This window comes from Macrotis lagotis, chromosome 3 (genome assembly GCF_037893015.1).
Source record: "Macrotis lagotis isolate mMagLag1 chromosome 3, bilby.v1.9.chrom.fasta, whole genome shotgun sequence".
Classification (NCBI taxonomy): Eukaryota; Metazoa; Chordata; class Mammalia; order Peramelemorphia; family Peramelidae; genus Macrotis; species Macrotis lagotis.
Window position 1 is genome coordinate 174,238,201 of NC_133660.1, and position 22,006 is coordinate 174,260,206.

Here is a 22,006-nt window from a genome sequence, read left to right on the forward strand (position 1 = left end):
AAGCTCTCTGAAGAAAATAACTCCTTCAAATGCAAAATGAAACTAAAGGAAGCTGATGACTTTGCAAGAAATCAGGAAGAAATAAAACTCTTCCAAAAAAGCCAAAAATTAGAAGAAAATGTGAAATAGCTCAATGAAAAAACAATCAACCTTGAAAACAGATTCAGAAGAAATAATTTAAAAATTATGGGGCTAGCTGAAAGTCATGACCAGGAAAAGAGCCTAGAATTCATTTTTCAAGAAATAATACAGCAAAATTTCCCTGAGATTCTAAAAGCAGAGGGTAAAATAGAAATTGAGGCAATTCACCCATCACCTCCTAAAAGAGATCCCAAAAGGAAAAACTTACAGGAATATTATAACCAAATTCCCAAACTCCCAAATCAAAGAGGACATTCTAAAAGCTGCCAAAAACAAATAATTCAATTACAGAGGCTCCATAGTCAGGATTACATAGGATCTGGCAGCATCTACATTAAAGGCTCGTAGGGATTGGAATATGATATTCTGGAAGGCAAAAGATCTTGGTTTAAAACTAAGAATCAACTACCCAGCAAAACTGAACATCCTATTTCAGGGAAAAGATGGACTTTCAATGAAACAGGGGACTTTCAAACTTTCCTTTTGAAATAACCAGAGCTGAACAGAAAGTTTGATCTCCAAGTACAGGACTCTGATGAACCATAGAGGGGGTGGAAGAGAAGGACTAACTATGAAGAACTTAATGATATTGAACTGTTTGTATTCCTGCATGGGAAGAAGATATTGATAACTCATATGAACCTTCTCATTTATAAGAGCTGTTAGAAGGAACACATATAGACAGGGCACAGGAAGGAGCAGAATATAATGGCATAATATAATAAAAAGATGGAGTCAGTGGGTAATAAAGAAAAGTACTGGGAGGAAGGTAAAGGAGATGAAGAAGAAGCTTAGAAATTTCACATAAGAGGCAAGAAAAAGCTTTTTCAATGGAGTGGAATGGGAAGGCAAGGGGGAATGAGTGAGCCTTCATTCTCATCAGAAATGACTCAGAGAGGAAATAACATACACACTTAATAGGGTATAGAAATCTATCTTACTCTAGAGAAAAATGAGAAGAAAGGGATGAGATAAGGGGGAAGGGGGGGATAGGTGATAGAAGAGAGGGAAGATTGTGGGAGAGAGTACTCAGATACAACACACTTTTGGACAGGGTCAGGATGAAAGGAGAGAGAGAATAGAATAAATGGGGAGGACTAGAGTGGAGGGAAAGAAAGCTAGTAATAGCAACTGTGGGAAAATATTGAAGCAACTTTTCTGGTGGACTTATGATAAAGAAAGCAACTGACCCCAGAGACAGAGCCATTGGAATCTGAACACAGACTGAAGTACATTTTTTCTCTCTCTCACTATTCTAGAGGTTTCTTATCTTCTTGGGGAGGGGAGTTTATGTTTACTCATAAAAAATTATTGTAGTAAAATTAAAGGCAAGATTCATTTCATTCACAAAAAAATGATTTTGGATAAAAAAGAAATAAAAATAACTTTACCTCCAAAAAAAATTACACTGTATTTCCAACAACCTCAAGATTATTCATAGGTGATGTTATATGATCACAGTATATTACCAATGAAGAATTAGGCACAAGAAGTACCAAGAGAGAGATGTAAGACTAGAAAAGATGGTGGACTGGCTGTTTATGTGAAGTCGGGAAACTATAGATAGACAATTTGTGCCCTCTATTAATACTTACCCAGTATCAAAAGTTCTAGAAGATGATCTCCAGATTGTTGAGTGGACCTCTTGTGGAAAAACTGTGAGAGGACATGAACATTGTAGGGCATGGATAGGCATCAATGAACTGTAATCTGCATTACTGGTTAAATAATCTCTATTTGTCATAGAATCATTGAAGTATCAATACATGAATTTCCAGAATCTGTTAATTGGTCTCATCATTCTTAAAGGAAATTTGGAATTATCCTAATGTGTAAAGTGATCAGCAGGTCTTACAACTAGTACAGATAAGAAATCTTATTATTAGGCATATATCCTAAAAAGGTAAAGAACAGAAAGGCCCCATTTTCACCAAAATATTCATAGTAGCATTTATATATTAGGAAAGAAATAAAAACTAGAGAGGGTACCCAAGGAGTGGGCAATGGATAAATATTGTGCTGCACTAATGAAATGGAATTTTACTGTGACAAAAAAAAAACCTCATATGAATTAAGAGAAGCATAAAAAGCTGAAGTAGAGAGTGAAGTAAAAAGAACCAAGAAACTATATGACTATAATAATGTAAATGAAAAGAACACTAAAAACCAAAACACATATGTCATTGTGGTGATCGATATTCACCCTAGGGAAGTAATGTCATGTCCTTCATTCTTGAAGAAGAGCATGACATCAGGGAGGTGATGACATGTCAAGCACATGAATTGGATTGGAGTGAGGAGCTTGCTGTGCCAAGTCAGCAGCCTCACTTACTCTTCTAGAGTCATCTGGGTCCCAGTGGCCAGATATGAATCAAGACAACTGGAAATGACTCTGGATATGAGGCAATCAGGGTTAAGTGACTCACCCAAGGTCACACAGCTAGTTAGTGTCAAGTATCTGAGGTTGGATTTTAACTTCAGTCTTCCCAACTCCAAGGCCAGTGCCCCCTAGAGAAGCATTAAGGAGTTGGACCTCCCTCCTTATCTTGGAGAAGTGTGAGATACAATGCCAGACATGGTTTCCGTGTCAGTGGTTTAATGTAAACTGTTTTATTTCAAGGGAAAGTGTTAAAGGGGTGTGGGATGGTACAATGGAGTTAATTAGTATATCTAAAGTATTTAAAAAGAATAAAAATAAATCATTGTTTAAAGAGCAGGTCTGCATTGTTTTCCTTGGGTTTCTCATTACACATTTAGCTTTATCTTTCAGACATGCTATTCATTAGGAATTACAAGTGAGAAAGGAATATCAATATGGAATAGTAGTAATTTTTGATTAATTAGCTGAGTGGTTCACTTTCTCAGGAAATTGGATTTATTTCTCTAGTGCATATATTGCTTACAATCAGTTTAGGGAAACAGTATTGGTGAAAGTAAAAGATCTAATAGTGTAGAGATTGTCTCAATTCAGCTGTTTTTCAACAGTGTCCTTGAACAAGCAGCACAAAACTAGAACACCTTTCTCAAATGGAAAAACTAGATCATAGGGCAAACTAAATGCTAGACCCAGTTCTATAACTGAGTCTTCCTCCTAAACTTAGAACATAATGTTAATATCAATATATTTTGATAATAAACTCATCATTTTTTCTAAACTGCTGCTTTTCCTAATTTTATTTTGTCTTTCACACCACTATTCATTCTACCTATTTCCACTGTTTAGAACTCTGGATTAATGATTGATTCTTCCCTTTCCCTTTATACAACAGTGAAGATGATGATTACTCTCAATACAGAAAAGACTTGGAGTCAGGAAGACTTGACTTCCTTTACTAGCTATGTAATCTTGGGGAAGTCAAACTGTTTCAGTTTCTTCACCTATTAAAAAAGAAATATTCTAGTTCCTACTTCCTAGAGTAATTATGAGAATGAGATATTTACCACATATTTGATAAATCTTAATGTGCCAAATAAATGTTACCATTATCTACTATACCTATCATTTTAACATATTGTTAATATTCTACAATCTTTCTGTGACTTGTCCCCTATAGTCCTTTCCATTTCCACTGATAGCTCCCTACCACACATTTGGATTGTTGAAATAGTTCCTTAATCTTCCCAACCCCCCTCATCTCCAATTCATCCTGTTACTTCAGGAATAATATAATATTTTTATGTCACATTAAGTTTTGCAAAACATTTTAAACCCATTTTTAATTTTGAATCTTACAACTGTCAACTACTGAAGGTTATTACCTCCATTTTACAAATCAGTTCTACAGGAACTTGACAATCTAGGAGTTGGAAATTAAATTGTGCAGAACAGGGGTGGCTAGGTGGTGCAGTGGATAAAGCACCGGCCCCGGAGTCAGGAGTACCTGGGTTCAAATCCGGCCTCAGACACTTAATAATTACATAGCTGTGTGGCCTTGGACAAGCCACTTAACCCCACTTACCTTGCAAAAAAACCAAAAAACAAAAACCAAAAAAACCAAAAAAAATTGTGCAGAACAGCTAGGGACTAATCAGCAAGAATGTATTAAACACAGTCCAAGTGCCAGACACCAGGACAGGGACAAAGATTAGCTGGTTATAATGGTAGAATCAGACAAGGGGACAAGGAATCCTAAGGTTGTCACTAGTGAAATAGTTACCCCTAGGCTCAAGGTTACATGTAAATATAAGGGAAAACAATAGAGAGGTAGCATGAGAACCCCAGACAAAAATAATACTGGTTAGGTAGTCATGGACAGTGGCTTTTATGTTTAGCTCATTTAGATGAACAATGCCACAAGATAAGATCCCAAGTGTGATTGCCTACATATGGATTGAAGTGGGTGAAAAAATGGATCACCGGAATTGAAGAATGATGTGAGTAGAGTCATGAACACAATGATGGGAATCAGGATAAGATAGATCCTAAATTACTAAAATCAAATAGGTAATTGGGAAAGTCACTTGAAGGTAGAATGGGGATAAAGTGTCATAAACTTAAAAAGTACTTCAAAATCAAAACAATACTGAGCCACCCCTCAAACTATCTCAAGGTATAAGAAATCCTAAATTCTTCTCCTTGCTGTTATCAGGAATGGATCCCAGCAAGGAAAATCAGATTTCAGTTCATAGGACATATAGGAGTGCTAGTTGAAAAGTTTTAGAATGCATAGGAGCTGGTTAATATGTGAAAAGGTATTAAATGAGCATGGGGGAATAAGTGAATTCCAAGCTGAAAACTGAGTGAAAGTAGAGTCATTTAGAATCATCTCTCTCCACTATTTTCATAGATCACAGAAAAGGTTTTAGGAGGAACATTCATAAATTGTCTAGTCTAGACCCCCTTTCATGAATGAGATAATTGAGACCCAAGGAAATCAAGTGACTTGCCTATGGGCACTGAATTTACGTGTCAGCAATGTGTTTTTTTTAAACTTCAAACTAAGATGGGCAATTTTTTCATCCCAACTAGGAACTGCTCTGTTGACAATTCAGTCCAATCATGCCCAGAGGAAAAATAAAATGCTTAAAACAAAGGCGACTGACTTCAATGGAGAAATCCTTAGGTGTATAGAATTAATGTAAACTGAACAAAATTGGCAGCGTAACACAAAAGCTATAACTTATACCTAGTTTTGAATCTTAACATCTATTAACTTATCAAAAAAAAGACCCTAATTCTCAGTGTAGTCTATTCTATTATTTTTGTGTTTTTTGTTGTTGTTGTTGTTTTAGGTTTTTTGCAAGGCAATGGGGTTTAAGTGGCTTGCCCAAAGCCACACAGCTAGGTAATTAAGTGTCTGAGGCCGGATTTGAACCCAGGTACTCCTGACTCCAGGGCCGGTGCTTTATCCACTGCACCACCTAGCCGCCCCTATTCTATTAGTTTTAAAGGGAATTACCAGACTTATTTTTTTTTAATCAGCAGAAAACTTTTATTCTTTTATATTGGATACATGTAAACCACAACTGGGGGCTTAAGTTACAGGCACAAGTTAAACTAGCTATAGAAAGCAATGGATATTCCTCAGGGCACAAGACATCACAATATTGAGCCCAGGGAAGAGGGAGGGGGAAATGGGAAATCCTTCAGACATATGTTGTGTCTTAAAGAGTTCCTATCAAACTTTGCTCAAAAACTTAAAAGTTAAGCTCTGACATTACTTGGGTGTGGTTGGGGCAGGAGCAATTCTGCAGAACCAGAAAGATACAACAGCTGTGTCATAAGTATTGAAGCATCTTTGACTGCACTTTGAGGCATGTGCTTTAAAGCTAAGGAAAGAAATGAGTTAAATCCTTCCCATGAAGACATTAGGCATTCTTGCAGAGAGCCACAGCAGAAAAACGAACTTCTCCTTCCTCACGTTCTGTGAACTGTCTACAAATCTCAGCAGCCCCCTGCAACAAACAAGTTCAGAGTTAAGATTCAGTAGCAGATAAATCATCAAAACAGTATCCTGCAGTATCACTGGAAGAAAACAAAAATTAATAGAATCTAATGCCTCAAGCTTTTTATCAATTGAAAGCTTGCCTTGCTTTCCAATAAATCTTACACTTGAATTCAAAGTAAGAGGGTGAGACCATACAACATATTAAGTTTATTTAAGAAGACTTATACCACTTGGTAAGAGTAAAAGGTCCCTGCCCTTTCCCTTCCTCCATATTTACACCTTCACCTATATTTATAATTTCTAAACTTTTTTTAAGTGTTCCTATGGAGAAATGAAGAAAGAGTAGGAGCATCTCCACTTTTCAGTTTTGTTTTTAACCCAGCTGTAAATGGCAAAACTAGTCTCTCTCTAGAGAAATTCTAATGCCTACAAGACAAGTGGCTACATACACTAAGCTTCCCAGTTGTCTACATCAAGACTTCTGCAATTTTATCAAATTATAAGTTTTCTAATTTTAGAAGTTTAGAGTTTTAGAGCTAGCTATTAACGAGAGAATGAAACCCTGTTATTCAAAAGATGAGCAAACTGAAGCCTAGAAAGGTTGTGTCATTCATTCAATTAAGCACCTGGGTAACTGATATGCTATACATTATAGAGAATATAAAGATCAACATGACAAGGACCCTCTTCCTCAAGGACCTTATCTAGTAGGAGAAATAAGCATACAAAACTCTGTAATACAAATCAAGGGACAATATGCTGAGTAATTTAGAAGAAAAAGTTATTTAGGGATATTAAGGTAGAGGTGGTAGTTAGGCTGCACCTGGAAATATGTACTGATGGGACTTCATAAAGTAGAAATATTAAGAAAGGATTAAGATATTAGTCCATTTTTATTATTTCTTCACTGTGTCATAATTTAGTTAAGTGTCATCAGGGAAAACTTACTACTTACTCCCTAACCAATCTGGATGTGTGCTGATCAATTATTCTGGTTGAAGTCACCATACTTGGAATCAGGAAGACCTGAGTTTGATTCCTGCCTCAGACATATACTAGCCATATGACTTTGGATAAATCTCAGTTTCCTCATCTGTAAAATGGGATAACAATAATAATATCCACCTTACAGGTTGTTGTGATTAGATAAGATATTCAAAGTAATATGCAAACCTTAAGCTCTATATAAATGCTATTATTATTAATTTTTAAGTAATCAGATATAGTAAAATATATTTAAAACTTTATGAATTGATTTAAACTCATTTCAAGATGTATATATATATATATATGTATAAAGATATGTCAGAATCATTACTTTGAAATTACAGTCATAAATAAGACATTACAGATTTAAGAAAACATACATTAGCAATATCATCTTGTGTTCTACCTACAAGTAGGTGGCAGGAAAATAAATGTATCTATTGTTGGAGAATTCTATTATAAGTTACTTCTTATATAAAGTCTTATATAAAGTTAAAATCTCCCCTCCACTGCTTGACCTTTTCTCCAATCCAAAATTCTTTTACTTCTCTCCTCTGGTGTGATCTTTACCACATGAAAGTCTATCAGCTGTTTGAAACCTCATTATTCCACCTTTTCTGTACCTTCATTTTCTCATCTCTTAAAATGAGGTATTGGACTAACCTATAAGGTCTCTTTTCAGCTCTAAAACTATAATAAAAATATGCAGGCTGTTATTAGCATCAAAATGTTTAGGTGACAAGATTCATTATTTTTGGTTTGGTCACAGCACTAATGTCCTAGGTATTCCATTTTACAGAGTCAATTTATAATTTATTATATTTCAGTGATTAAATCCCACCTTTACTCCCCACATTTCCTGGTTTGTTTTAACTCTGACAACTAAATTCTTCCTAGCAAATAATGGATATTTCAGCATCTAATCTCTTTAAGATCTTTTATGGAATCCCCTTATGCTGTATTTTTTTGAGCTAATAATGTAGAGGGATACTCACTGTATAAGTAAATTTATATAAAATAACTGACTTTTAATCAAGTAAGCAGCTTCCTAATAAGCCAATACACAAGTATTCTAAAATTTGGATTAATGAATTGTATTGGGTAATGAATCAGTACATAACTTGTTAAATAAACTTTCAACTGATTATAGAACTATTTCCTGATTAGGATGAAAATTTTTACCAAGAAAAAACTATTTTTCTTCAACTCTAAATGAGTCATTTTTATAATAGACATTCCATAAAATTCAACAGATGGGGTCTTTAAATAAAATTTCTCCCATTTCATAAAATTGTACATGATGGTTCAGTTGAAGTATAGTTAGAGATTTGTTAATAAAAAGTCTACCATATAAAAAGAAATCTGAACATGCCTTTCTAGCACTGGGCTGCTAGTTCATAAATCATAACATTTCAGAATAGGAGATAATCTGAATATCCACCCTAGTACAAATGATGAAAGTTTGTTACTTTTAATATCTGCTCTGATCACAAAGTATGAGGACTTGATACTAAATATTTTTAGTTAGGACAGAATGAATGGGTTGAAGAACAGAAAAAGGATATTTTTAATCTGCTTCTATTTTCTAATTAAAAGTGAAACATTAGTGGATTGTATAACAAAGAATATGCCTGTCCAACTAGGTAGAACAACTGAAAGTCATAAGTCTGGAGATAGAAGGAACTGAGTTCACATCTTACTTCAGACACTTACTAGCTATATGACCCTGTTAACCCTGTTTGCCTCATCTGTAAAATGAACTGGAGAAGAAAATGCAAACCATATTTGCTAAGAAAATCCCAAATGTAATCCCAAAGTCAGATATGACTAATTGATCAAACAATAACATATCAAAAAAAAAGTATTCTTGGGGTGGCTAGGTGGTAGCAGCACTGGCCCTGGAGTCAGGAGTACCTGAGTTCAAATCTGGCCTCAGACACTTAATAATTACCTAGCTGTGTGGCCTTGGGCAAACCACTTAACCCATTGCCTTGCAAAAACTAAAAAGTATTCTTATCCAGAAATATTAGAAATAGACTGTGATATTATTTTTAAAGTGTATTTTTAATTTTAAGGTTTTACTTTGAGATTTATTCCAATTGGTTTATTTCTTTTAGTATTTGTTAAGAATATAATAAAATTCAGATTCCAACAGATTAAAATAGTCTCAGTGATTGGGAAGAGTTAATGTTCTCCTATGTCACCTATAAATGTAGTACTTAAGGTTGTGATATATTTATAAATTTCAACATATTGGAAGATACTATAATCCTCTAAAATCTGTGCCCTAAATTGTAAACTTTGCAAAACCTGTTATCTTTAAATGGTCCCTTTAATCCTCCAGGAAAAAAGGTCATTAGTTTTCATGCCTACATTACCTTAAAGGTTGTGGATCTAGTACTAGAAATTATTAACCATTTGATTAAGTACTCATATTTTATAGCCAAATAATGCCATAGTCTCACCACATGGTATGGTTTAGTCTGGATAGTGGTAGATTTACTTTAAGACTTCTATAAATGAATAATCTTAGTCTCAAAGATCAAGTATACTACCCAAAAGGTAGAAGGAAGAGAAGGAAGTGAAACTCACCACTCACAAGTAATTAAGAAATGACTATAGGATAAAAAAATTCAATATATAACTTCTTAAAAAGATTTGACATCAAATAAATGTTTTTCTAGATTGCTACCCTAAGGTGATTCCCTAATCCATAGAATATTATTCTCTTTTCCATCTGTTGAAGGGGAAAACCCCCTAATTTTGGAGTTTGAGATAACTTAGGTCATACCTTCAGTACTGAGTCATCTGAAGTAGACCCATGGTTTATAGGAAATGGCATTCGTCCATCTAGAAGAAAAAAACCCAGCAAAGTGAATTTGTAATACATACTAACATATTGACTACTGTGATCATTACTTAGTTTTATAGTTGCCTGGCATCACTGAAATGCTACCATCTGCATCAGTAGAAGGAGCTAACTATACCATTAAATATACAGGTATATAATCCTCTTTAAAAAAAACTATTATTCTTGGCTTCACCAGTATTAATCAAAGCACTAATAACATACTAATAATAGATCTAAATCAGTCTTAACACACACACACACAAAGCTTCATTTCAGTGTCAGTTTACATCAACATTTGGTCCTGAATTTTTTTTTAAATCTATTCTAATATAAGACATACCAAGTTCATAAAGATGGCCATCCACATTATTGAAAAGAATGAAATGGAAGTTCACTTCATCATTTACCTAAAGAAGTAACAGATAAAAATGTGAATTTCACAATTTAGGCTTAAGTAAGCCTGATTTTTAACCAGTAGATTTTCTATATCACCAAACAGAATTCTGCTCAGAACTGCAAATATTTTAGAAATTTTAATACCACCAATATTGAAAGATTTTGTTTGTTTTTGGAAAAGGACTGTTAGTAAGAGAGGTGTTCTTCTGCCAAGAAAAATTCTAGGAAGGACTGGATTGAATTTTAACTGATGTTTTCAAGCTATACAGAGTTCTAATCCCTTTGTAAAAAAAAAAGTATTTCCTTTATACTATGATTAAATGCTTTAGTTCAGGGACAGCATAGCTGGATACCACATTAGGGTTGACAGTCAGGAGAATAAATGCTAAGTAAATCATTCTATGATGTAAACAGTGAATTGCTTCTATGAGGAACTGTATTACTTATCACCCAGACTTTGAATGAAAGCTATTCTCATAAAGAAAAATGAGAATTTTTTTCTGGTAGACTTTTTTCTTCTATTAGCTGGCCTTGGCTGAGTTTTAAAACTGTCTAGGAAACCTGTAAAAATGTTTTTGAACACTGATTCTCATGAACTAGAGCCTAGATAGCTTAGAAATCTTGATTTGAAGATCTGAGTTTACCCGACATTGGCCTTCCTGTGCAACAGCATCATGGGCTGCCTGAATAGCCTGAAGAAAAAAAAAAAAAAGGAAAAATTCTATTAGCTCAGCAAATAATCAAAATGTATGTGCACAAGTTGCTGTTTAATTTCCCCTACCTCATTTTTTTCAAAGTACTTTGCTCTGTCCTCAGGAGACAGCTTTGCTGTTTCAGATATGAATTGTTTCAGAACCGACCCATCATCTAGAAACAAACAGCCAAGGATACACATTAGTACTTAGTAAGAGACTAGAAGTGTGCCAGTTTTAATAGAAGATGAACTTAACATGGTGGCAAGAGGCTTGAAAATATTAATTAACAATATACTGACTCTGAGTCAAGGACTGAAGAGTCTAGCAAGGAACCAAATCATTATTAAGATAAAGTGGACTAGATTTTCTTCACTGCCACTAATAGTTACCACAGAGTAAGGCTAAAATGCTACATTCACTGACAAGACTGCTTAATGTCTTCCCCAGTCCTAAAACTTATTTGGTTGCAACAGACTGACTCTGCCAAGTGGAGGAGGCAAATCTTGCTACTTCCAAATATCCTCCTTTTGTTCAGTCTTGTGTAATTCATTTTCTCTACCACTATGGGCCAACAGTCTCAGTAACTTCATTTGATCGACCTAGAACCTCAGAATTGGAAGGAACCCTGAAGAAATGTCTTCTAAAGGGCTCATTCTCAAAGATCCCGGTCTCAACATGAGCAGCTTCAAGGAAAAAGGAACTACCTGAAGGTAGCCCATAATTTCCAGGTATCTCAAAAGCTACCTGTTGGGAAAAAGAGCATACGCAGAGCCAGAAGTTAAAGAAAATATTAAACCTAAAGGACTTATTCTAGAAGATAAGTAGTGTGCAACTATAGCTTTTTATTATGTCAATAAGCATTTATAAAATACTTTTTTCTGAGTGAGATTCTGTGATAAAAACTGGGGATACAAAGAAAGATAACATCATCAATTAAGAGTTTATACATATAATCAGGGAGACAATATGCAAAAAAACTACATATGAATAAAGTAAACTGAAGAGTCATCAAGATGTGAAATTCTAGCATTAAGATGGGGGGGAGGGTCAGGAAAGGTTTCTTGTGGAATGTAGAATTTGAAGGAAGTGAAGGAGCCAGGTGGTAGAGGTGAGAGAGTTTTGTATAATGAATAGCAGTGTCATTGCATCACAGGGCAGGGAGTAAAGTGTAAGAAGACTGAAAAGGTAGGAGGGATCAGTTTACAAAGAGCTTTAAAAGCATAACAGAGGGATTTTATAGTTTATCCTGGTAGCATTAGGTATGGAGTTTATTGAATAGAGGGTGACAGTCAGATCTTTTTAGAGGATCAATTTGCAGGTTAAGTGAAAGACAGACTGAAGAAGGGAGAAACTTGTGGCAGAGGCGCCAATCAGCAGGCAACTGAAATAGTTGAGTAATGGGCCTGTGCCACAATGGTGACAGGATTAGAGGAGAGGAAAGGGTGTAGATGAGATAGTCCATAAAAGTAAAATTGGTATGACTTGACAAACGACTATATATTCAGGGGCTTGCCAATTAAGACAATAACACCTAAATTGGAAGCCTGTATGAGTTGGATGACAGTGTTGCCCTTGAGAGTAAAAATGAAAGTGGAGAGGACCATAATGAGTTGATTTTTGAACAAATAATACCTTATAAGCACTAAGAGAGCTCTGGGATCAAAGTATTCACTTGCAAGATGAATCACTTATACCAGTGTTTCAGTGAAATTATGAACATGAAATAGCTAGTCTTGGTTATTTTCATCAGTGTCAGTTTATCGCTACATGCATAGTAACCCAAAATAAAGGAATACTGGCTTTTATATTTGCATTCTCAATTCATAGCATTGTTCCCATGTATAGAGGATTAATACTTGATAAATGACTTGACAAATTTTGTCCAAAAGTACATTTAGACCTTCCATTATGAAATTTGAATTCCCTTACATTAGTTTTGAATCTCCAACTGCAGCAAGCTCCTCAAGATTTAAGGACTGTATCCCCAGTCCAAGACAGTATGGGAACAACATTAGGCATGTATGAAGCATCTTATAAATACTTGGCTATGCTCACCTCTTTAAAACTTTCAAAATTTGGATCGAAAATAGCTTGGAAAACCCTCATTGGAGAACAAGGGCTTGTGTTCCCATATGTATTGGGCTTACTTTAATATCATTTAGTTTACAGCTTCTGTGTTGCTTGTTTCCATTAAATCCCACAAGAGGAGTTAGTCTATTGATATACTACTACATTAGCTCACTCTGCTTTTATTTTATTTTCTCTATTTCCTCAACTAGTTACTATGGTTACTAGCAACCAAAACAGTTTTACTAGATAGTAGAAAATATCTCTCCTGCCCACTTCAATCTTTTTTTTTTTGTTAGGCAGTGGGGTTAAGTGGCTTGGCCAAGGCAACACAGCTAGGTAACTATTAAGTGTCTGAGGCCACCACTTCAATCTTTTAACATGCTCTTCAATCTTAGCTAGGGCATTTATAGTACCTTTCACCATTCCTTGGTTGTCCCCTGCCCTGAACTCTTCACTATAGACCAAGAAAATGCCAAATCATGCCTTCAATAAAGGCAAGGTCTTTTAGAAAGGAGTTACAAATTCTCATTTACATGTTATGCCAAGGCTAGAGGACACTAATTACCAAAATTATATACTGGAATCAAATTCCCTTTAGAGAGGTCACAGATAGGTTACCAAGTTAGATCTTCCTAAATGAACTCTGGCAGTTCATAACAAGGTTTCTGGTCAATATTTTTTAAATATATACTTAAAATACAAATAAAATATGCTTGTGACCTTTGTATCAAAGATTTTTAGCCATTTTTTTACTATGGACAATCTAGTAGAACTTGTGTTTTTGCATGTATAAAATAAAATATAGCAAATCAATTTTATTTAAATTGTTATTAACATTTTAAAAAAGCATGGATGCTAGGCTAAGGAGCCCTGTTCTAGATGAAGCAAGAATATTTGAGGGGGAATCACACTTACCAAAGTTCAATTTGTCTTGATTATTAGCAACAGCATGTATGAGACCAATGGTGCCACAGGAGTTGCCTACAGTCTGCTTCATGAAGTACACCTTAGGACTAACTTCTTGTCCCTTCAGCTCTTCAATCTGTTTTTTCCTGAAGTTCTCATGCTATAAACATGAAGATCAACATCTGTTCTTTGTGCACAACATTTCAAAGTGAAATCACAGGTAATGACAGATGGTCTTCAAACTTAAAACTGGAAATTTACCTAATTACTTAGTTGTAAAGACTGGATAGGATCATGGAAATGGATTGTCTCAAGGTAATACCAGCATCAGCCCTTCCCCTAACCCAGGTTTGACAGCATTACTCAGGGCCCCACCCTGATGCTGCAGTGCACCAGCTGCATTAGACACAAGACCAAGGTTTTGTCTAGACACCACTGCCACCTTTGGCCTAGAATATTAGCTACATCATGAACTCAAGAGTAAGGAGTTTGGCTATAATTCCTAAAGATATATTACTTTACAGTTATAATCCTAAGCACATCTATATTTCCATTTAAAATACATTTTAAATATTTCCATTTGTTATAAGGTTATCAATTTAGGCAAACAAATAGGTAAAAAATATTTCTATTAGGAGCAGTTGATTCTAAGGAGACAATATCATTTATGATAGTCCATGAATATTTGTAATTTTTACATTAAAATCTTTAAGATTTTTTTCCTTTCTGTATCCATATCATTTATTTGGTTTTACCCTGTGACCATATGAATTCAGATTTATACAGTTTTGAGGGCTCTTTTGGGGGGAGTAGTAGAATGGAAAGAGAAGAAATTTAATCCACCTCCATGTAGAACTCTAAAGTGAAGAACATCTGCTTATATTTAAATACTGCTTTTAATTCTTTATCAGTAGACTTGAGATTTTGTTTCTGTCTGATCTGTGACTCCTTTGGTTTGGGTTACTCCCGGTGAAAAGGTGCTTCTTTACAGTCTTAACAGAGATTTATGGAGACATGAAGAAGGTGACTTCCCTAGGCTCAGACACCTAGTATGTGACAGAGAACCTGGGTCTTCCTGACTCAGTGGTCAGGTCAGATCTCTATCACTATGCCATATACACAGTGAAAGCTATTAACATAAATACTGACTTTTGTATATATGCATACATACAACTATATATATATATGTTTTATATATATAATATATATTTTATATATATATAAAACTAAATTAAGAAATAATGGTTATATTCACATCACAATGAATTTTCCAAGAACATAACATCCTTCCAATATTTCTATTGGCGTTTTACAATTTGTATCAAAAACACAATCCTATTTTTTAATCCTGTTTTTTTTTAAATGTAAAAGAAATGTGAGATTTTGTTGTAGAAGTACAAGCTACTCCTGCAAATTAACCAAATTAACATTTGTTGGTCTGATTCTTGGCTTAATTACATGATTAGAAATTGACTTTACTGAGTTTCACATGGCAAGCTAACTTTCTAAGCAATAGATTTAGTTTTAAAAACCCTCATGGATAACCTGGAAGTCAAGGATATACTATTTAATATCTTGTCACTGATTCGCATGAAATCCAAATAATTTTAGAAGAGTTTGGATAACACTATCCTATCTTTGCTTACTGAAGTCTTGCAGTAAACAATATTGCTTAAAGACCATATTATAGTGGTGTATTCATTTTCCAAGTTGATATCAAAGGACATGCATCATAAACTCCCACTAAAGTAATTCATCTTGGTCTAAAAACTAAGTCTCTATCAAATCTCATTACATAATTATTATTTTTAGAGCTTAGCAGAACCTTCGAGTTCAAATTTGACCTCAATGTAGAGAAGGCCTACTCATTTAAGATCACTTAGTGGTAGATCCAAGGCTAGAAAACAGGTATGATCCCTATTTGAACATTCTCTTTTTTTCTGAAAAGGTGGATTTGAAAGTTAGCTTTTGTATTGTTTAAAAGTTTTTGAGTATCAGATGAGTTTATGCCTTTGAAGAGAAAATATAGATCAATGTACCCCTAAAGTTTACCTCTGAAGTACTTATCAAAAAACATGAGTCATTCAGTATCATTGATCTAAGGACTAAAAGCTATACCACCATTTTGAATGGCCAAGTTACATTGCTGTATTTTTAAAATCAATTCAGAAACGAGCGTGAGAATTGCATTTTTATTTGGCAACCTCCTTTCTGCTTATGTTCAGCATCTGTCAAGAAATATTATTTTATCTTACCCCCCCAAATTCTCCAAAAGGCTATCTTATCTTCACAATGTATCAATAATAGCAATTTTGTATTGCTGCCTAAAGAACAAAATTAGAAACATCATTTTATGTAACCTTCTCAGACAGTTGATACAGCAAGTTTGGTGACCTTGAGTTTTCAAGTTTGCTTGCTATCAAGCTAAAAAGTTTCTGAATGTGGGCCCCACATTTGAGGGTTTCCTCAAGGATCACCACCAAGAGGCTTATAACCAGAACGTTGACCACCAAATAACAAATTGGGAGTCATAGCAATCCCAAAAGTAATGGTTCAATTGTTCTTATGGATTATTCATACTAATAAAAATTATGGATCCTTAAGAGTTTCATCTACTCATATATATCAGTTGATCCATTATGGTGAGAGAAGGCAGGGGAGTGCTACATTTTCATGTAAACTAGCTTATCCTATTATTTTTGGTTTTATTGTGAAATATTTTATTCCATTATCTGTACTTATAGTAAGGTATCTGAAACATGATAAACTTCACTGCTTACTGAGAGAGCATATTTTCCTAAGCTTTGAAAAGTATTATTCTAAAAATGTCCTTTCAGTCTAAACTGCCAAGTGACAAGTTTATTTGGGAAAGTAGGCAAAGTCATCATCAAGGCTTCACCAAAGAGGCAGCAATATAATTTCAGACCCAAAGGTAAAGTTGAGAGCTTAAATTAGAAGCTCAGGTCTTGAACTAAGAGTGTTTACCCCTTTGGTAGTCTAGTAAAGCCTGTGGACCCCTTCTCAAAATATTTTTGAAATCCATAAAATACACAGAGTTACAAAGGAAACCAATTATAGTGAAATACTAGTATAAAATACTTCTCTAAAAGATATTCATAGATCTCAGGTTAAAAAACTGCTGATTTAGACTGAGTTTGAGAATCTGCATTACAATTCACCTACACTATTTTGCTAAATGATGACCTTCCATTTTGTACAAAGAGAAGGCAGTTTCATTCACAGAGCCATTAACAGAATAGTTATACGAGGATTGAAATTCTCTTTATTGATTGAACCACTGGCATAAAAGATGGTTCCCCTTCCATCTTTAAGAATGTTACAAAAATCAGAGAGAGACCTGAGAAATGTTAGAAGTAAGCTTTAAGACAAATGCCAGTCCAAGAAGATGAGGGGAGGGGAAAGAAAGGGGTAAAACTACTTTTGAATAAGTTTTTTTTCTCAATTTCTGAGTGGATGATGCATTTCCAAGGCAGAATTTTAGAAACTGGTAAGGGAAGGCTTTGAGCTAGTCCAACCTTTTTATATTATATCGGAGGAAACTGAGGCCCAAAGAGTAGGCCCAGCATCTTCTCTCATTCTTGATAAGCAAGAGCTCTTGATTAGCAACTAAAAATAGCTATTCATTCTATGAAGTTTGGCTGCACCCCCTTAAGCATGGTTAGGTATGTTCGTTCGAAAGGATGGCAAGGCCAGGCTCCTCCTACCCGAGTCCCCCTCCTTCATTTCATCGCCCTCCCTCCCCCCAGGGCACACCCTTTGTTTTCTCCATCCTCAGAATGCCAGCTTCTGCTCATTTAAGTTTCAAAAATAGATGATATTCTTTCCTCTAGCTAAGACCCCCGCCCCCCAACATTTCTCAAGAAAAAGCATCTATTGTAGGTCATTCAAATCCCTGATTTCCTACCTGGGCAGTGAGGGGAAACAGCAGCAGCAGGGCACAGGCTGGGGATGGCACGGAGTTCAAAGAGTCCTCTTCCAGCCCCAAGACATCCACGAATTGCCAGTCACCCCCGACCCCGAGGCGGGCCAGCACCTGTGGGAGACGAGACCAGAAACCAGCCCCACCGCCCGGGCCTGCGTAAGGGCTGGAGTGGAGCCAGGAGTCAAGGGCTCCCTCTCCCCGCCTCACTCGGGCACTGCCCTTCTCCACCCACCGCTGCCAACCCCCCAAGTCCAGGCGGAGAGGAGGGCCCCGCCCTTCTCCACTCTCGGGGCGCAGTGACACAGCACAAAGATCCGAGCTTCCCACACGTGTCCGGCTCCAAGCTGTTGCATCCCAAGCGGACTGGAATGTTCTGGACTGCATCTTGGGGGGCGGGGGTGGGGGGAGTGTATCCGCCAGCCTCCTGCGGCGTACTCCCCCACCAACCCCTCCGCCCCATCAGGCTACCCCCCCCCCCATCCTAGGCCTTGGCATCGCAGTTACCAGCTGGGGTCACCGGGGGTCTGGCAGGATGGGGAGGGGGGAGCAGAGGAGGACGCCCCCCATCGCCCACCTCCGGAACGGATTGGGTGGGGCAGATTGCGGCTGTTCTGAAAACATCGTCAGAGCCGGGTACCGCTAGATGGAGGAGAAGGAGGAGGGAGAATCCTAACGGGAGCCATCACTCACTTTGTTCAGCATCTGAAACGCACAAGAAAGGAGAATGGCAACGGGGAGGGATGGAGGGAGGGATGGCAGAGACAGACAGCCGGCCGGCCGCCCCGCCCCGGCACCCCCGGAGCCCCGGGCCCCCAGACCGCGCAGCTCTGCACCTGCCGCTCACCTCGGGGTTGATCTCCATCGGCTTCAGCTGCATCTTCGCTCGTTCCGGCCCGAGGCTCGAGCGCAAGGGAAGCGCACAGACAAACAGCCAAGTGCGAACGAGCTAGCCAGCGGACCCGCCCGGCTGCGCCTCCTTATATCCCGCTGGTCGGACTCATTGTGGCCGATCGCGGAGGGGGGAGCGGGCAGCCTTCCTTGTGGGACAGAGCCGCACAGCGAACGCCGGCATCGCGCACCCCCCTCTCCCTCCAGCCCAGTGGTACAGGCGGCCCCCCAAAACCGTGCCGCGTCCGTTTCCACTGGTGAGATAATGGAAAGCTGATGAGCACCCTCGGGGTGCTTAGGTGGTATGGGTGTGTGTCTTTCCTCCCCTGATCTTTGAGAAAAACATGATTTAGTCCATTTGCCATCATCCCCAATACGAGGATGAACGGTCACATGCCCCGATGCTTCCAGTCAGGTTCAAAGTCAACAGGTATTTAATTTTTTTTTTTAAGGAAGGTGGCCAGGGAAGGTAGGTGGCGCAGTGGGTAGAACACTGGGCCTTGGAGTCAAGAACACTTGGGTTCAAATCCAACCTCAGACACTTATCAGCTGTTTGCCCTTGCTCGAGTCAATTAATCTCTCTTTGCTTCAGTTCCCTCAACTGTAAAATGGAAATAATACCAGCACCTGCCTCTCAGGATTGATGTGAGCTTTCTAATGGCACATTTGTGAAGCACTTGGCACAAAACAGGGAACTATATAAACACTATTGTTATTATGTTTTCTTCCCCCATCATCTCCATTGTAAAGCCATCTCTCCTACTCCTACTCTATGTTAAAGAAGAGCCTCCTAACCTAGGCTTAAAAATGTTCCCAATTTCCTTAAAAAAACAACTCATAATTGTATATATATATATATATATATATGCATACATACATACATACACACATATACATATATATATATATATATATATATACCTCAAAGATAAAGTGTAGATCTCTTCTTATTGAAACTGGATTGTTCATCTCCTGTATTTCCTGAGTAAACTGATAATATTTTAATCCCTCAATTCTGTTTTTGAAGAACAAATGAGAAGTACATTTCTGACTTAGCATTTAAATGTCAACTAAGCCAAAGGATCTCAAAGTGCTTCCTGTAAATGTCATTTGGGGATGAATATTAATAGGCTGATTTTACATGTGAAGCAGGAGAGCAGGAAGATGCTGAAATATCTACCCTGTGGTCTTCATGATTTTAAAAAGCTCTTAGTGATGCTGGTTGGGGGAGAAGACCTTAGAGCCTGTGATTCTCCACTCCCTTTGCGATCCCCTGGGTTGAAGAGTATTCTAGGAAAAAGAGAATATCATAAGCAAAAGTGGAGAGAATGGGAAAGTCATAGTGGTTTCTAGTTTACAACAGATCCATTTGAACAGAGCAGTATATTTAGGGAAGGGAATAATGGGAAATGAGATGGGAAAGGTGCATTTGGGAAAGATCATGAAGGGTCTAAAATGTCTAAAGTCTGTAATATTTTATCCTGTAGAAAGTTGGGAAACCCTGAAGGTTTCTGAGCAGAGAGTAATTTGATCACAATAGTGTTTCAGGAAAATTAATTTGATAGTGTACAAAATGTGTTATAGGGAGAATAAAATAGATCAGAAAAAGGTAGGATGCAGTTGAAATTGTCCAGCTGAGGTAATAAGAACCTGTGTTAGGACAATCAAAATGGAAATGGAAAAGGACAGATTCAAGAGACATTATGAAAAAAGAATCAATAGAATTTGATGGCTGGTTGAATTCTGGGAGTGAGGGTGACAGAGTAGTAAAAGATGATTAAGTTTTTTTGAGTCTGAGTCCCTAGAGCAATAGTGAAATCATTGACAGAAAATGGGAGGGAAGTCCATAGTTTTTATCATCTGTGCATTTTTTTTTTTACTACAAGAATTCCTTAAGGTTAAATCCTTTAAGGTTAAAGTTTTCTAAAGATCCAGTCTTAAATTTTAGTTCATAAGTTTTTTCAGAACAGAAATTCATTTGTACTCAATTTATAATTCTCTATGAATCTAGTTTACAGATGAGAAATGTGATGGTAAGGTGAAGGAAGAAACAGAATCAGCAGATATAAGGTGATCCCTAAAGCTAGCAGATATAATGCTCTGGATAACTAACAAAAAGAAGACCCTAGTAACTCATCACAGCTAAATTCTGTACCTCTAGGCCAATAATTAATGTAGAATTATGTTGACTTCAGATACAGCATTTTCCTTGATACACTTCTCAGTCCTATCAAATAAAGCAATATATGCAAAAATACTTTGAAAAGTATAAAAATGCTATACAAGTATGAGAAGTATTACTTTCTAGATGGTAACACTATGGTGTACTTTATGCAAATTGTTTGATTTGGAAGTTGTAGTCTTTTTTTAATTCATTGAATCCAGGGTGGTAGTATGCTATAGTGAAAAGATATTGTATCTGTAGTCAAAAGGCCTAGATTTCAATTACAGTTCTATTATTTTATTATTTGTGACCTCTGAGTAATCCATTTAACACTATTTGCTTTCCTCTTTTCCTTTATTAGTTTCTTCCTCATCTACAAAAAAGAACAGGTTGTTGGAGTAGATGAAAGCTAAATTCTTTTCTAACTTTAGTACTGTAAATTTTCCCCAAATAAAGAAATTAGGAAATGTTAATTTTCACTTTCTACTATCTAGGAACATGCTAGGCAAAGACAGAGGCTCAATGACTCTTCTTTATTTAGTTTATTTACTTTTTTAAAGATAGTTTTCAAAATTCATCCATTTATAAATTTATGAGTTCTGCATTTTTCTGCCACTCCACTCTCCCTATGGCAGTAAACTATTTGATAAATAGTCTATTAAATGTTAAATTGAATTTAACATAAGTTCATTGACTCTTTCAGGAAGCTCCCTAGATAGAAATTGGCAATACCCTCTGAATTCCCACCCAACAGAAGCCAACCCTTGGTTGCTACTGAAATGTTCTACCCATGCAAATGGGTTTAAAACCTTGCCCTATACAACTGACAATTATTTTTGCCCTCTTGGTATATTTTTTTGCAAGGTAATGAGGTTAAAGTGATTTGTCCAAGATCACACAGCTAGGTAATTATTAAGTGTCTGAGGTCATATTTGAACTCAGGTCCTCCTGACTCCAGGGTGGGTGCTCCATCCACTGCAATATCTAGCTGCCCTCAATTGTTGCCTTCTTAAAGCCATTAATGTTCCACTAGTCTGCCTTCATGAATGTTATCTATGTAGTAGGTATTTATGTGAA

The 22,006-nt window shown here is 36.6% G+C and overlaps 1 protein-coding gene and 1 long non-coding RNA gene across 3 annotated transcripts in view; one reads left to right on the forward strand and one right to left on the reverse strand.

Annotated features, from left to right (window-relative positions):
• Nucleotides 1-5,554: 5,554 nt before the first annotated feature.
• On the reverse strand, nt 5,555-18,874 carry UCHL1 (ubiquitin C-terminal hydrolase L1). 2 transcript variants are annotated; one of them, XM_074229544.1, is made up of 9 exons: nt 18,722-18,867; nt 18,568-18,579; nt 17,860-17,988; nt 13,944-14,094; nt 11,045-11,130; nt 10,908-10,955; nt 10,208-10,274; nt 9,808-9,866; nt 5,555-6,036 (listed from the first exon to the last, which is right to left on the reverse strand). In XM_074229544.1, the coding sequence occupies exons 1-9, from the start codon at nt 18,752-18,754 to the stop codon at nt 5,950-5,952; spliced, it is 672 nt and encodes a 223-aa protein (XP_074085645.1). In that variant the 5' UTR covers nt 18,755-18,867; the 3' UTR covers nt 5,555-5,949. The 2 variants fall into 2 exon arrangements, with proteins under 2 accessions (XP_074085645.1, XP_074085644.1); XM_074229543.1 differs by having other exon boundaries at nt 17,860-18,579; nt 18,722-18,874.
• A 143-nt stretch (nt 18,875-19,017) lies between these two features.
• Nucleotides 19,018-22,006, forward strand: part of LOC141517980 (uncharacterized) — a 62,318-nt gene continuing 59,329 nt past the window's right edge. The window contains exon 1 of the long non-coding RNA XR_012477039.1: nt 19,018-19,195. This is a non-coding gene — a long non-coding RNA (uncharacterized LOC141517980). The remainder of the gene's footprint in view (nt 19,196-22,006) is intronic.

Bases quoted from the DNA above. Each gene is read 5' to 3' on its own strand.
- UCHL1 (XM_074229543.1), bottom strand. From the start codon at position 18,261: ATGCAGTCCAGAACATTCCAGTCCGCTTGGGATGCAACAGCTTGGAGC. The intron at 14,095-17,859 runs GTAGGAAATCAG...TCATGTTTATAG, and splicing joins TGTTTCCCCTCACTGCCCAG to CATGAGAACTTCAGGAAAAA. The intron at 10,956-11,044 runs GTAGGGGAAATT...TTTTTTCTTCAG, and splicing joins AGTACTTTGAAAAAAATGAG to GCTATTCAGGCAGCCCATGA.